The sequence below is a fragment of the Anabrus simplex genome, chromosome 2 (assembly GCF_040414725.1).
Source record: "Anabrus simplex isolate iqAnaSimp1 chromosome 2, ASM4041472v1, whole genome shotgun sequence".
NCBI classification, from domain to species: domain Eukaryota; kingdom Metazoa; phylum Arthropoda; class Insecta; order Orthoptera; family Tettigoniidae; genus Anabrus; species Anabrus simplex.
Window position 1 is genome coordinate 1,198,250,866 of NC_090266.1, and position 16,295 is coordinate 1,198,267,160.

Below are 16,295 nucleotides of genomic sequence, written 5' to 3' on the forward strand. Positions count from 1 at the left end.
TTACCATTCCTTACCACCCTTAAAGGTACAAACCTGTTTTCGCATTCCTCAACAATTTCTTTAAACCCATCCCAGAGTCTGTTTACATTTTTATTTACCGTTTTCCACCGATCATAGTTTCTTTTTAGAAACTGCCTCATACCTGCTTTATCAGCCATATGGTACTGCCTAACAGTCCTACGTTTAAGACCTTCCTTTCTATCACATTTATTTTTAACTACCACAAAAACAGCTTCATGATCACTAATACCATCTATTACTTCAGTTTCCCTATAGAGCTCATCTGGTTTTATCAGCACCACATCCAAAATATTTTTCCCTCTGGTTGGTTCCATCACTTTCTGAATCAGCTGTCCTTCCCATATTAACTTATTTGCCATTTGTTGGTCATGCTTCCTGTCGTTCGCATTTCCTTCCCAATTGACATCTGGCAAATTCAGATCTCCCGCTACAATCACATTTCTTTCCATGTCGTTTCCCACATAGCTGACTATCCTATCAAATAATTCCGAATCCGCATCAGTGCTACCCTTTCCCGATCTGTACACTCCAAATATATCAAGTTGCCTATTATCTTTAGAAATGAGCCTTACACCTAGAATTTCATGTGTCTCATCTTTAACTTTTTCGTAGCTTACAAATTCTTCTTTCACCAGAATGAAAACTCCCCCTCCCACCTTTCCTATCCTATCTCTACGATACACACTCCAGTGCCGTGAGAAAATTTCTGCATCCATTATATCATTTCTCAGCCATGATTCAACTCCTATTACAATATCTGGTAAATATATATCTATTAAATTACTTAATTCTATTCCTTTCTTTACAATACTTCTACAGTTCAACACTAACAATTTTATGTCATCCCTACTTGATTTCCAGTTCCCTGTTCCCTTATCACCGCTCCCTAGGCCATCCCGTTTCCCTGAATGTACCTCCCTATTACCCTTCCAAACAAATTTCCTAACTTATACGTACCACTGCGGTTTAAATGAAGGCCATCCGAGCGCAGATCCCTTTCTGCTACCCACCCATTAGGATCTAGAAATTTCACTCCCAGTTTCCCACATACCCACTCCATAGTCTCATTTAAATCCCCAATCACCCTCCAGTCAGTATCCCTCCTACACAGTATTCCACTAATAACAATCTCCGCTTTCTTAAACTTCACCCGTGCTGCATTTACCAGATCCCACACATCTCCAACTATGTTGGTACTTATATCAGCTTGCCTTACGTTGTTGGTACCAACGTGAAACACTACCACCTTCTCCTTCCCCTCTTCCCTCTCTTCTACTTTCCTCAACATCTGCCTCAACCTAATTCCTGGATAACATTCTACCCTGGTTCCCTTTCCTCCACACACTTTCCCCACGTGTCTAACGATGGAATCCCCCATGACCAGAGCCTCAACCCTACCCACCTCATTTGATCCCCTCCCCTCCTGGTCAGCCCTATCTTTCCTGATAGCTGCAGAAGCTACTTCCTCCTCCCTTTTCTCCTTCCCATGACCCCGTTCCACCTGTCTTTTCCTATCCTCTACTCTACATTTCCCTTTCCTACCTTTTCCCTTCCTCCTACTTCCACGCATCTCAGCAACAGTTCCCTGCTTGAAGAATGTATTCGTAACTGCTAAACCCATACTAGCACAGAATTCCAGCAAGCGCTTCCCATTCCCATTAGCTTCCATATCTTCCCCACATTTACCAATCACCTTTTTGTATCCTTCAGTTCTATTTCCAACTCTCGGACTGAAATTGCCCATTAGCACTAGCCTATCCTTGCTAGTGACCCTGACTATGATGTCACCCAATGCTTCATAAAACTTGTCAACTTCATCCTCATCTGTACCCTCCCATGGTGAATACACGGACACAATTCTCGTCCTAATTCCTCCAACTGCCAAATCTACCCACATCATTCGCTCATTTACATACCTAACAGAAACTATATTGTGTGCAATGGTATACCTGGTGAACAGCCCTACCTCATACTCTGCCCTTCCGTTTCTAACACCCGTCAAGTACACTTTATAATCTCCTATCTCTTTCTCGTTATCTCCCCTTACCGGAATATCACTTACTCCTAGTACATCCAGACATCCTCTTTGCTGACTCAGCCAGTTCTACTTTCTTTCTTTCATAAGCCCCATTAATATTGATAGCTCCCCTTCGAATTCCACTTCGTTAGCCAAGTTGTTTCCAAGGAGTCTCTCGCCTGTCAAATGGGAGTGGGACTCCGTTACTCCCATAGGTGCAAGGCTTTCTTAAAATGTTCTGAGCTTGGTATATTCATAAAGCAGGACGCAACCTGCTTGCACATAGTCCAAATGAGGATCTCCTCTAATGGGTTAGGGACCACGGTGGATTGTATAGTCCTAGCTGTCTGAGCACAAAGAGTGCCATGACTCAGAATATGGTCTGAGATGCCCACTCCCATTCCAAAGCAACTGGTATCCCGACTCTCGGGACCACTTACTAGGCCACTCAGCCATTGCCCATGGTTCACGAACTAGGACATGACTACAGTAACCCACACCAACACTCCATGCTAACCTTACTATTCTCTGAATCCATTTCATCCCTGCCTTTCCATTATGCTTCACCATTTCAGGGCTAATTTCAAATAAAATTGGTTGAAAGTCGTCCAGTGAGGTAACTTGTGATAAAAACCCTAGTAAAGTTCCTGTCAGTCACTTTTGATTTTTATTGTTACTGTGTAATTGACATCATTATTGGAGAACATTTAATACATATTATTATTAAACATTAATGCTTTAACCCACTGTTCTTACAATTAAATTATTTTAACACAGGTGATTTTGTGGCTCTGAAGAAAGTTCGTTTGGAGAATGAGAAGGAAGGTTTCCCTATAACAGCTGTTCGTGAAATTAAGATCCTACGACAGCTAAACCACAAGAATATTGTAAACCTTCGAGAGATTGTAACAGACAAAGAAGATGCCCTTGACTTTCGCAAGGTATGATTAATATTGAACATTAGTTTTATTATATTCTTGAGCCATTTATCCTGTCTTGACTGTCTTTACAAATTAAAATCAGCAATATATTGAATTTCAAACTGTATGCATAAATCACTTGGTGCACTCGTCCTTTTCCATTCACTGAATTCTTTCTGAATGAATTTATAGGTGCTCCTTTTGTTTATCGCACAAGAACTGTTTATTATATCTTTTATTTCATTTTTATTTTACTGAGCAGGTATGGCCAATCAATCAGTGTGTAATATAGTTTCAATACAGGTGTTGAGGTAAGTGGTGAATACAGATGTCTGATGTGCTATTATGATGTAGGCCTACTTTAAATATTCTGTGATGATGTTTGATAAGTTCAGAGTCCAGTGAATAATCCAGATGTCAGAACTATGTTTCTCAAACCATACTTTTATTACATGTTTCCTATGGTATCCTCTTGTAATACACCATCACCATTTCAGAAAAGATGTTGTGTGGTTGGATATACCTCAGCAGTAAATTGGTCATAATGGAGAGTACAATTTAAATATTTTTACACATGTGTGAAGAGTCCAAATTCTTGCCAGTTAAGCATTCTGCCTGTATACAATCCCTTCAACCAGCCTTTGCTCTTTAAGTCATGCATGGCCTGTCTAGTGCAGTGTCCACCAACTGGCTGATGTGTGAGCGCGGAGTAGTTAGGCACTTCCGTCGTGGAGTGGGATGACGGGACTGCCTCGCTTTTTAGTAGGCAGTAATGGTACAGGACACTACATAAACATGGATGAACTGAACACATCACAGTGCGAAGAGCTATCTGTTTGTCCGATCTTTTTATCTTTATGGCAAGATCTATATTTATTTGTTGAAAATGATAGGAATGCTGCAGCTAAATGTTTCGTTTTTTGAAAAGAGCTACGGCATGTAAAAGGATATAATTTACAATGCCAGTACAGTTTGTGTAATGCTAGAGATTATGATCAGTAACAAGATGAAGAATGGGTACATGTAATTGCAGAATTAAAAGATAAATTAAATAACCCTGTCGAGCATTCAGCCAGTGATTCAGCCGTTCAATTGAGTTTTAAAATGTCATATTTAATTGCAAGAAAACTTAAATCATTCAGTGATGGTGAATTCATGAAGGAATGTTTAATTCTAGCCAATGAGGAATTCTGTACTGTACCACCACTAACACCACTGTGTATGGCACAGCATGTGTCTACTGCAAAGCGAGGTAGTCCCTTCGTCCCACTCTACGACTGAAGCGCCTGACCACTCTGTGCTCTTACATCACACTGGCTCTCCTATGTCACACGTCAGCCAGTTGATGGACATTGGTCTAGAGACTCATGTTTTTTATCCTAGATATGTTGATGTTCACAGGTTACTCATTATACATACATACATACATACATACATACATACATACATACATACATACATACATACATACATACATACATACATACATATACACTCATGTTCATAAAAACCAGAACACGTTGAAAGACTAGAGATAGGAAGTTGCTATTCGCAGGTCATGTGCATTAGTATGTTCTGAAGAAATGATTAGCATTTGAACCATGTCGGCCTTCAGGTTCAAGGTCCCCATCGATATCTCGGCGCACCACCACCAACTGGTACAATGTGCCTGTGGCTCTTGTTGTCGCCATAAACCAAAGGTAATGGATCAGTGTGACGTGAGCACGTGTGCAGGATGCCTCGCAGACGTATGCGAGAAATGAGTGATTTTGAAAGAGGGCACATTATTGGCATGAAAGTCCGACTCGTTGGCTGAATGGTCAGCGTACTAGACTTCGGTTCAGAGGGTCCCGGGTTCGATTCCTGGCCGGGTCAGGGATTTTAACCCTCATTGGTTAATTCCAGTGGCCCGGGGACTGGGTGTTTGTGCTGTCCCCAACATCCCTGCAACTCGCACACCACACATAACACTATCCTCCACCACAATAACACACAGTTACCTACACATGGCAGATGCCGCCCACCCTCATCGGAGGGTCTGCCTTACAAGGGCTGCACTCGGCTAGAAATAGCCACACGAATTTATTATTATTATTATTATTATTGGCATGAAAGAACGCGATGCATCCATCTGGGAAATTGCTGCTCGTGTGGGACGAAGTGTGTCGGCAGTGCAATGGGTGTGTGCAGAATGATTCACAGTAGGCCGTAGAATATGACGAGATGGGTCTGGTCGTACCACCTATACTCCCCCCCCCCCGAGAAGATCAACACCCAATCCGAATGGCTTTGCACGAGATCTGCTCTGGCAGAACTGTGGAACAGTATGACACATTGTACACTATCAGGAGTGACAGTACCGAGCTCGATAGCTGCAGTCGCTTAAGTGCGGCCAGTATCCAGTAATCGGGAGATAGTAAGTTCGAACCCCACTGTCGGCAGCCCTGAAAATGGTTTTCCGTGGTTTCCCATTTTCACACCAGGCAAATGCTGGGGCTGTACATTAATTAAGGCCACGGCTGTTTCCTTCCCACTCCTAGACCTTCACTATCCCATCGTCGCCATAAGACCTATCTGTGTCGGTGCGACGTAAAGCAACTATAGATGTTGATTCCCATAGGGAAATATTTCAGATTCCCTATGGGAATCAACATCTATATCATCTGATGGCCAAGCAGGCATCAATTTTTGGTAATGAGACAAAGTCTGTCATAGTGCATTGGCACTGCCGATGGTTACAATTAGCCTACGCAGTGGCCTCCACGGTATGCACTAGCCAGCGTCTTGGTAGGTGTGCTAGGTACCAACTGATGAGCCCAGCCTAGCACACTGGGGTGAAACGCTGGCAACCAAGAATGAGTTAGCTGGAAATTTTATAATGTCCAATAACGGACCATTTATATTGGTATTGTAAAGCAACTACCAAAAAAAAAAAAAAAAAAAAAAAAAAAGGAGTGACAGTCTGTCACCATTTAATATGGTCTGGGTTACCGGCACATCACCTACCTTTGACTAATGTGCATAACCATGCTAGACTGGAATGGTGTATGGAACGACGTCACTGGGGACAGGAATGGTAGCAGATAGAGTTTTCGGACGAATCCAGATTCTGTTTGGTTGAAAATGATGGCCACATTTCGGTTCGCCGCAGCAGGGGGAGAGGCATCACGTTGACTGCATTCGCACAAGACATACAGCGCCAACTCAAGGCCTTATGGTGTCGGTTGCTATTGGATACAACCACAAATCACAGTTGGTGCATGTCCAGGGCACTGTGACCAGTTTGACTTACGTGAATGACACCCTGCGACCCATAGCCGTACCCTTTCTGCACGATACCCCATACGCCATATTTCAGCAGGACAATGCACAACCAAATGTTGCTGCATGAACAAGTGCCTTTTTGTTGTCACGGGATGTCAGACTGTTGCCCTGGCCTGCCCGATCACCGGACTTGTAGTCAATCGAAAATGTGTGTAATATGGTGAAACGATGGGTGTGGTGATGTCACCCAATGCCAACCACCGAAGATGAACTGTGGAACCAGGTAAATGCAGCAAGGATGGCTATACCCCAGGATGCCATTCGCGCCGTATACGCATCGATGCCATCACGCATATGCGCATGGAACAAGTTATCAATGCCCATGCAGGACCCAGTGCCTACTAGGCAACAGGACACATGCTGCACTTCGGTGACTGAAATGCTAATTGTTTCTGCAGAACATACTAATGAACATGACATGTGAATATGAACTTCCTTTCAGGCCGTTCTGTTTTTTGTGAACATGAGTGTATTTTCATTACAGCCTGTTATACCTTTCAGCATTCAGGGAGAAAGTGTTTGTGAATTAACTAAGCACCACCACAATTCTTGATTTGCAACTAGCTGTGTGACCTCATTTAATTCCTCACCCCTTATCATTAAATAATAAAAAACAGTGTCTGACCGTCATCGCCTTAGTCTCCCTGTACTTTTCTTGCCCTCTATGACTGAGTCAATTATTCTCCTAAACATCCTATCCTTCTTGTATACCTCACGTGACTGCATCACCAAAGCCAGTTTATACATAATGCTTCATCCATTGTGTTTATTCCTAACTTAGCCTTTATCTCCTAATATTGAGTACCCTCCCATCATTGCTCCCACTTGTTAGTACCAGCTGGGCGCTGAGTCCAATTTGGCAGGTTCGATCCTGCTCAGTCCGGTGGTATTTGAAGGTGCTCAAATATGTCAGCCTCATGTCTGTACATTTACTGGCACGTAAAACAACTCCTGCTGGACAAAATTCTGGCACTCTGGCATCCCCAAAAACCATAACATATATTATTATTATTATTATTATTATTATTATTATTATTATTATTATTATTATTATTATTATTATTAGCGTATTCTCCCAATAATGGAAGACGTTAAGCAAACAACTCAATCAAGCTTTCTTTGGGTTCTTCTTGTTCTTCCAATAGGCTTTCATTCTCTCTGAGAAGGCTTGTTTACGTTCTTCCGACCATTTCGGTCTGCACTGTTTTTGCTTTGGTTGCTCTGGTGTAACTTCCCACTTGTTGACTTTGTGTCTGAAGGTGTCTCTTTCTAAAATGTCTGTTGCACATATGTTTGCGTTTTTGAGGTCCTTTCGAAGTTCGTCCAGCCAAGGTGTTGAATTCTTAAGTGAGCTAACATAATTTAATATTCTTTTTGACAGTCGATTTTCTGGTAATCTTGTGAGGTGTCCAAAGAATTTCATTCGTCTTTTCTTTATGTCAATTTCAATGTTTGAAACTTTTTCTGTTGTTTTGATTGATTGTAGCCTGTAACCATCTTGGGTATATCTTGCTCCTAGGATTTTCCTGATGATCTTCCTCTCTTGCTTTTTTATTTCTTCTAAATCTTGTTTACTGTTAAGTGACAATGTTTCACTTGCGTAAAGGACTGTTGGTTTTATGACTGTGTTGTAATGCCGAATTTTTGTCTGTCTTGACATGCATTTTTTATTGTAGATGTCTTGAACTAACCCTAATGCCTTCTTGACTTTTTGGAGACGGTTTTGCTGCGAGATCTTCTCAAGGCCTGTCGGTTCGATGAATTCTCCGAGGTATTTAAAGTACGAGACCCGGTCGATTTTACCATATTTTGTTCTCAGGCTCGTGATATCTGTCTTTGAACAGAAGAATTTAGTTTTCTCAAATGAAATCTGTAGTCCCACTTTTTCTGCAGATTCCTTAAGTATCTCAAGCTGCTTGATGGCAGTTTCCTCATCCTCTGTTAAAATCGCCAGATCATCCGCAAATGCAAGGTATGGTACGTAGAGGTTGTTTTTGGGAAAGCCCATTCGGATCGGTTTCCAAGATTCACGTTTCTTGAGTTCCTTCTCCCATTCTTCCATAACCTTGTCTAGGACGACGTTGAACAGAATAGGAGAGAGTCCATCACCTTGTCTCACACCTGTTTGAATGTCGAAGGGTTCCGAAATTTCTCCCATAAATTTCACTTTAGATTTTGTGCCCGTTAGTGTTTGTCTTATGAGTTCTAGGGTTTTGGGATCTAGTCCTCTCTCTTCTAGAATTTGGAATAGTGAGGGTCTGTCTATCGAATCATATGCCTTTTTGAAATCTACAAATGTGCATACTGTAGGCTTTTGTCTGAGGGCTCGTAGTTTAAGTATGGTTTTGAGGTTGAAAATTTGTTCTGGGCATGACCTGTTTGGTCTGAATCCTGCTTGAAATTCTGATAATTTGGGTTCTAATTGTTGTTGTGTTCTATGCAAGAGACAGGCTGATAGTATTTTGTATGTGACTGATACAAGTGAGATTCCTCTGTAATTGTTTACGTCTAACTTGCTGCCTTTTTTATGTAGTGGATGGATTAGAGCAATCTTCCAGTCATCCAGGAGCTTTTCGGTTTGCCAAATGTTTTGGATTATTTGTGTAATTTCTCTGAGTGAATTTGGGCCTAAATTTTTCAGAAGTTCAGCTACAATTCCGTCTTCCCCTGATGCTTTGTTGTCTTTAAGTTTCTTGATATGTGAATAAATTTCTTCTTGAGTTGGTGGTGACGAATTTTCCGGTATGATTTCTGGCTGTACTTTCGCGAATCTCTTTTTGGGTTCTGGACAATTTAAAAGCTGTGAAAAATGTGTAGCTAATTCTTGGCAGTTTTCCTTATTTGTCAAGGCTAGTTTACCATCGTGCTTCCGAAAGCAAAGGTTCTGTGGGGAATATCCTTTAATTTGGTTCGCAAAGGTCTTGTAGAAATCGTGTGTATTGTAATTTTTGAAGTTGTCTTCAATTGACTTCAGTTGGACATTGACGTATTTCCGTTTATTTTGTCTTAAAATCTTGGATACATGCTTGCGAACTTCGAAGAATTTCTTCTGTGTTTCTTCTGATTTCTGATTATTATTTATTATTATTATTATTATTATTATTATTATTATTATTATTATTATTATTATTATTATTATTATTATTATTATTTTACTACCAACGATCATTCATGCCAGTTTCATATCTGTCACTTTTAACGTATGAATATGAAATCTCTAGTCTACCCAGCTTTCGCTGTCATGTAGTAAGGTAGGTCTGAAAACAGAGTATAGAGTAAACAGAGTAAATATAGTTTCTTCTGAGGATTTTTTTTTTTTTCTTTTTCCTTACAGATCACTGTTAATCACAACTGCAAACTTATTGCATTAGCTTTGTTGTCCATTGATACAATTTCACTGAGTATACTACCATCCTGAGAGAATACACATTCAGAATCCTTGAATAGATCCATCTGTTCCAGTTTCATATTCCCTTCAGTGTGGCATTTAGTCTTTGTATGTTTCTTCCCTACTGACATCACTTTATTTAGTTTTGGGAGTGCTAATTTTTATATCATACATACTGCACTTCTTTTCAAGCTTCAAGATATTAGATTGCTGGCTTTCAACAGTCTGCCAACATTTCCACCCAACTGAATCCCTCCCTGCCATTTTATACATTTCCATAAATGTTCCATGTATACTGAAGCAAAGGTGAAGGATTACAGCCTTGTGTAGGCCCTGTAACTGCTTTGAACCAAGAACGCATTCTACCTTCAGTTCTCACTGCGGGCAGATTATCAACCTAAATGCCTTCAATTGCATGTAATAATCTACTAGTAATCTCATAATCCCCTGGTATGGCTAATTACTTTTCCCTTAGTACCCTTTTGTATGTCTTGTCTAGATGCATGAAACATAAGCATAATTATCTATTCCCCCGTAGTATTTTTCATTTACTTCATGCATACCAAAAATGTTGAAAAATCTTGTTCTGCAGAGTGAAACCACACTCGCTTTCATCCAACTTACTCTCCACCATTGATTGCATCCTCCTTTCCAAAATGACTGTAAACATCTTGCTTGGTACATAGATCAATGGAATCTGAACGTAGCTTACAGACATTCCATGCTAATCCTGTTACTCTGCGAAGCCATTTCATCCCTTTCTTCCCAGTGTATTTCACCATTTCAGGTATAATTTAATCTATTCGTGTTGCTTTATAACAGTGTAGTTTATTTACTGTCCTCTCCACTCCCTCAAGTATAATTTCACTGCCATCGTAGTTTGCCTCCCCATGAACTTCATTATTTAGGACTTCAGCAGAAAGATTTTCCATCATGCTGAGAAGATACACAATTAATTACCACCACCTACTGTATACAGTGATTACGTAGGATCTTCAGTGAGTCCATCTGATTTACCCAAAACACTATTAATTTTCCCTTTATCTCCCTATCTAAGATTCACTCTTAAAGTCCAGGAAAGTTTCCCTCTAGCTTGACCAACCTATCCCGATTATTACTGAAATGTTCTTCTTGGACTCCACAGTAATTTGATTCGCTCTGTTTCTTTCACCAATGTTCAGTTCCCTATGTATATTCACTAGAAAAGAAAAAAAACAGACATGTGGTATTGTACATTCTTTACATATAATATTTTATCAAATTCATTTTTAATTGATACCAAAATATAATTAACATCCCTGTGGATACTCACAACAAACGTAACTATAGATTCAGTAGTTCCTGAGAAAAGTATACCTCTGAGGAACTTATACATCACCATGTGCTCTTTTTTTTTTTTTAGTGACTGTTCATCAGTTATTATTTGAAGCCATTTTTGATACTACCACTGCTACTTTTTACATTTACAACCTGGCCCTGACTCCATCATTCCTATCTTTGCACATATATGTACTTTGGCATTCCCTTCTTTTCTATTTCAGCATCCCGGTATGCCATCCATTCACTTTTTGTATCCTGAACCTGCTGACTGTCTATTCTTTGGAACTTTTAACTAATGATATCCATGTACTTCTGTCTAATTTCCCCATCCTGGAAATTTTCTACCCCTGTCCATCTACAGACAGACTTCGCAATAGTTACCACCACCCTCTAGGGAACCATGGCCTTGATGTTGATGTGAGGGCTTGTGTGCTTGTTGATCCTGCGGGCTGTGCCAGCTCAGGGTTATCCATGCTGGATTTGCATCAGGCTAGAGCCAGACTAACAAGGTATCCCCCAAGTTGCTTGAGAGGTCTCTGTGCTCTTTTTCCTTCATTTCTGTTTCTTCCTTCTCTATCCTAACCCCCTTAAATTTAATTTCTCTGACTGTGTAGCCAGCCTCTCTGCCTCAAATAGTATGTTTTTCTTTCTCTGTGCAAGTGCTTGTGTGTGATGATTTCATCCTCCTCCAATCACAAGTTTCAGGTCGCAGCGAGGTGATGAATGGCTACTTTAGCCCTCTGGAGTATTAAGCCTTACCTTGGCGTGTGGGGTTCTACTGAAGGCTGACCTTTTATTTCTCTAATTTCTTGTGGGACCAGAAATGGAAACTTCTGTTTTTAATTTTTCAATAAACGATGCCACCCTTGAAACAGTGCCTTTATAAGTAAAGAAAAGAAAGAGGTATAATCCAGTACCTGTCGATTATGAAAGTGACAAATAGCTATATCTTTTCCTGGTTGCTTCTAGGGTCTATGGAAAGAGTTTCTTGGATGAGAGTCCTTTCTTAATCAATAATACAGTAGAATTGTAATGCAATAGTAATGCAATTGTTTATGGTGAAGTCAGATGCGTGAGCTTCATAATGAATCCATACTAATCAAGACAAATATAGCTAAGTCAATTTGTTCAGTAAGGTGGAAGTTAACATCGATAAGCACAAATCTCTGAACTCCTCCAAGGGAGTTATATTTCACATGGGTTTGGTTAAGGCTTCTGATGACATGATAAGAAACCTCACATGTCAGGGCATTACCATTGTGAGAAGGTTAAAGAGGTATGTCTGTACATACGAGCTCAAATGAGGTGTCATAACTGCCAGAAATTTGGCCACACTTTATTGTGCTGTCAAGTTTTGAAGAAAAGATGTGTGGAAAATGTGAACACGCTGGTGTTGAGTGCACATCACCACGTGTGTATATCAACTGCCCAGGTGTGCATGTTCCAATATCTGAGAAATATCGCACATTCAGGGGGTAGATGATGATCCAGTAAATGAAAACTGCATAAGCTTTCTTATCCAGACGTCCAGAGAAAATTCAAATCCATAGCTGCTGTGGAATTCTGCATCTCCTTCGCTGAAAAGGTTACACAAATACGGATCTCCCCACAGAGTTTTGTACCCAACACCAGTACATAGCAAGCATCCATAAATCTCAATAATAAAAGAATTTGTAGATCACAAGGTGTCTGTGCCTCCTGGGAAGCCAACAAGTGTTTTATTTGCTGATGTTGGCTGGGAAATCCTCCCCACTGGTGTGGGGGGAAAGACTTCCTGAACTAGGGGTAGAAAATCCCAGCCTTCCTTGTAATCCCCAGACCACAAAGGAGAAGGGGAAACCTAAGCGCTCCCTTGCATGATTGGAGAAGAAATCTCCAACCCGATCACGAGTCGCCAAATCCCTGAAGAAGACTGGCATGCTATCTGCCGGCTCTCCTCCAAAAAGTCCAGAAATGGTGGGCAAGAGCGAGAGGCTCCAATGCCCTCTTGCTCAATCCCTTTCTGGGGAACCTAGCTCTACCTAGAAGAAGGCCCACTATTCACGATTAGTTAACTCACCACTTACACAGTGCTCAGCCTCCACATCTGCCACTGAGGAGGAAATGGAAGCAGAGACAATTATACATATAGACTCTGAAGATAACAGCAGAAAATGGAAGGTAACTAGACTGAAGGAGGACAAATAATTGTTCTAATTCCACTTCACTACTCATCCACACAATGATACATAGTTGTCGCCTAGCTGAGTTGTAAAAATCTATAAATTTGACCGTATTAATGGCCTATGGTGTTCTGTATTGACTACTTACAGTGTTAGTCTCACTACACTGAAGAACAGGAGATAGTATAAGTCCGCCTTGTCAATACTATATAAAATAAAAAAATTACCGAGCTCAGAACATTTTAAGCAAGCCTCGGACTTATGGGAGTAACGGAGTCCCACTTCCATTTGACAGGCGAGGGACTCCTTGGAAACAACTTGGCGAACGAAATGGAATTCGATGGGGAGCTATCAATATTAATGGGGCTTAAAAAGATAGAAAGTAGAACTGGCTGAGTCAGCAAAGAGGATGCATCTGGATGTGCTAGGAGTAAGTGATATTCGGTTAAGGGGAGATAACGAGGAAGTGATAGGAGATTATAAAGTGTACTTGACGGGTGTTAGAAAGGGAAGGGCAGATTATGGGATAGGGCTCTTTATCAGGAATTTAATTTAATTTAATTTATTTAATAAATGTGCCACCAACAGAGACACGCTCCAATTATAGGTGGCTTTTACAAATTATTGGAACAAATAACATAGAAATACCAAAAAGGAGAACATGTGAAAACGCTATGTAAATGAGATGATAATGCTCTGTATGAAATGGATGAAACAATATTTCATATACAGAAGCCTGTTAATAAATCAAACAAAAAAAGTTGTAACAAAATCATGTAAATATTATACATATAAACAAATCACTTCAACGAGAAAAATTATTTTAATATATTTCCATGTGTGTCATATTCATAAGCAAAGTAAAGATCTATATGATACTTATTAAGTTATTGTATGTTTCACACATATTGATAAACGGAGGGTTCTTAAAAAATACAGATTTGGAGACTGGAGTAATAAACAATGGCCAAAATCTTAAATTTCCTTTTCTAACATTAAAGCATAACTCGTGGAGCGAACTATTATCGTCAATTAATGCATTAACCACCTTATAGAGATAAATTTGTTGAGCTATTACACGCCTACTGGCTAGCGATACATATTTAAATTCATTCAACAAAAATCCATATGGAACATAATTTCTAAAGGGGAATATCTTATATTTTTTATAATAAATATATCTTAAAAAGCATTTCTGCACCCTTTCAATTTGATTTTGATAAGATTTATAACATGGAGACCAAATTATACATGAATACTCAAGTTTTGATCGGACAATACTATTGAATAATAAGGTGAGTGCATACGTGTTAGAAAAATCTCTTGAATTTCTAATTATAAAACCCAATTTCTTATAGGAATCATTAACTATTGTATTAATATGCTCCTTGAAAGATAAATTTCTTGTAACAATTACCCCTAAGTCATTAACAGAGTGAACAACTCTGAGTTCTTCATTATTAATTTTATATTTATAATTCAATGTATTTTTCTTATTTGAAATCTGAAGGAAACAGCATTTATTTATATTAAGTTGCAAACAGTTTTCAATACTCCATGTGTATAAGTAATCCAAATCATATTGTAATTTCAACATATCATCAACATTTTTTATCTCTTTATAAAGTTTGACATAATCAGCATATAATAAACACTGAGAAAACCTAATTCTAGTGGGCAAATCATTAATATATAAAATAAATAATAAGGGGCCAAGGTTTGACCCTTGTGGTACACCAGAAGTAACATTGTATGCGAAAGACTCACGTTGATGATAGTAAACATATTGTTTCCGTACACTAAGATGCAAGCACTTTTAACCAAGGAGGGGTCAGACCAAAGCATGACAGTTTTTTCATTAAAATGCGGTGATCTAATTTGTCGAAGGCTTTGGAAAAATCTATGTATATTACGCCACCCTGTCCTTGATTATTCAAAACGGCATACGCATATTGTATACATTTTAATAGATTAGTCATAGTTGATCTACCTGGCATAAAACCATGCTGATTGATATGTATACCGACCCTCACATGATTAAATATACGCGTGTACATTATTTGCTCAAATACTTTAACCGGTGCACACAAAATACAAACAGGGCGATAGTTTTCAATATTTTTATTGTCCCCACATTTAAAAACTGGACGCACTTTCGCTATCTTTACTTTTGGAAAGGTTTGCGTTTTTACCACAATGTTATATAAGGCTTGTAAGGGGAAATCCAACACATTCGAACATGCTTTCAGTATGTATGGCAGTATTCCATCAACACCACATGACCTTTTAGGTTTTAATTTTTTAATAGCTAACATATATTCCTTTTCATCCACTAATTCTAAAGATAACGGATAATTAACATATACATTAGATGAATCAGGAATATCATAGGTTGGTGGAGGTTTCGAATATACCAATCCAAAAAAGGTTGCAAAGCCATCAGCTATACTTTTATTGTTATTAATAAGATATTGTTAAATTTCATGCCCTGTTGCAGACCCTCCTTGGTATTTCTTTTGCATTTCATATAGCTCCAGAACTAATTAACATCACTTTTGATATTCTCTTCAAGTCTAGAAATATAATTCTTATATGCTTTACTGATCATATGTTTCGTTTCTCTCCTTAACTGGTTAAATATTACCCTACTATACCCTGAATGTTTCCTTCGTTTTCTGTGGATTTCCTTCAGTTTCAAGTTGTTTATTATGTCTCTAGTAAACCATGGAGGATATTTTTTCTTTGTGTGAAAATTCTTCATTGGTACCGTTTCACAAAATACAGAGTGTACCTGAGCATAAAAATACTCAACAGCCTGGTCTGCGTCTGTAAATTCTACAATCCTAGACCAATCCATTCGCTCCAACATTTTATACATTTGAAAGAAATTAGCCCTTCTAAAGTCAAATAACTGCTTAGGTTGTTCAGGTTATTGTGAAATATGGCTACGCTCTCTGTTTAATAGTAGCGTGACTGCAATTGCAGGATGATAACTATCCTCCTTAATTAAGGGGCACTCATCTCTATATACTGTTAATGTGTTAACATTTGTAATAATAAGATCAAGTGTATTTCCATTTGCATTAAGAATATTATTGACCAAGTGCAACTGATAGAGTGACATAAACTCAGCTAAGGATCTA

The 16,295-nt window shown here is 39.2% G+C and overlaps 1 protein-coding gene across 2 annotated transcripts in view; it reads left to right on the plus strand.

Annotated features, from left to right (window-relative positions):
• LOC136864792 (cyclin-dependent kinase 12) overlaps positions 1-16,295 on the plus strand; it is a 461,166-nt gene that overhangs the window by 214,446 nt on the left and 230,425 nt on the right. For both annotated transcript variants that reach the window (XM_067142182.2, XM_067142183.2), the window contains one exon: positions 2,816-2,979. In XM_067142182.2, coding sequence (XP_066998283.2) covers positions 2,816-2,979 — 164 coding nt within the window. The remainder of the gene's footprint in view (positions 1-2,815; positions 2,980-16,295) is intronic.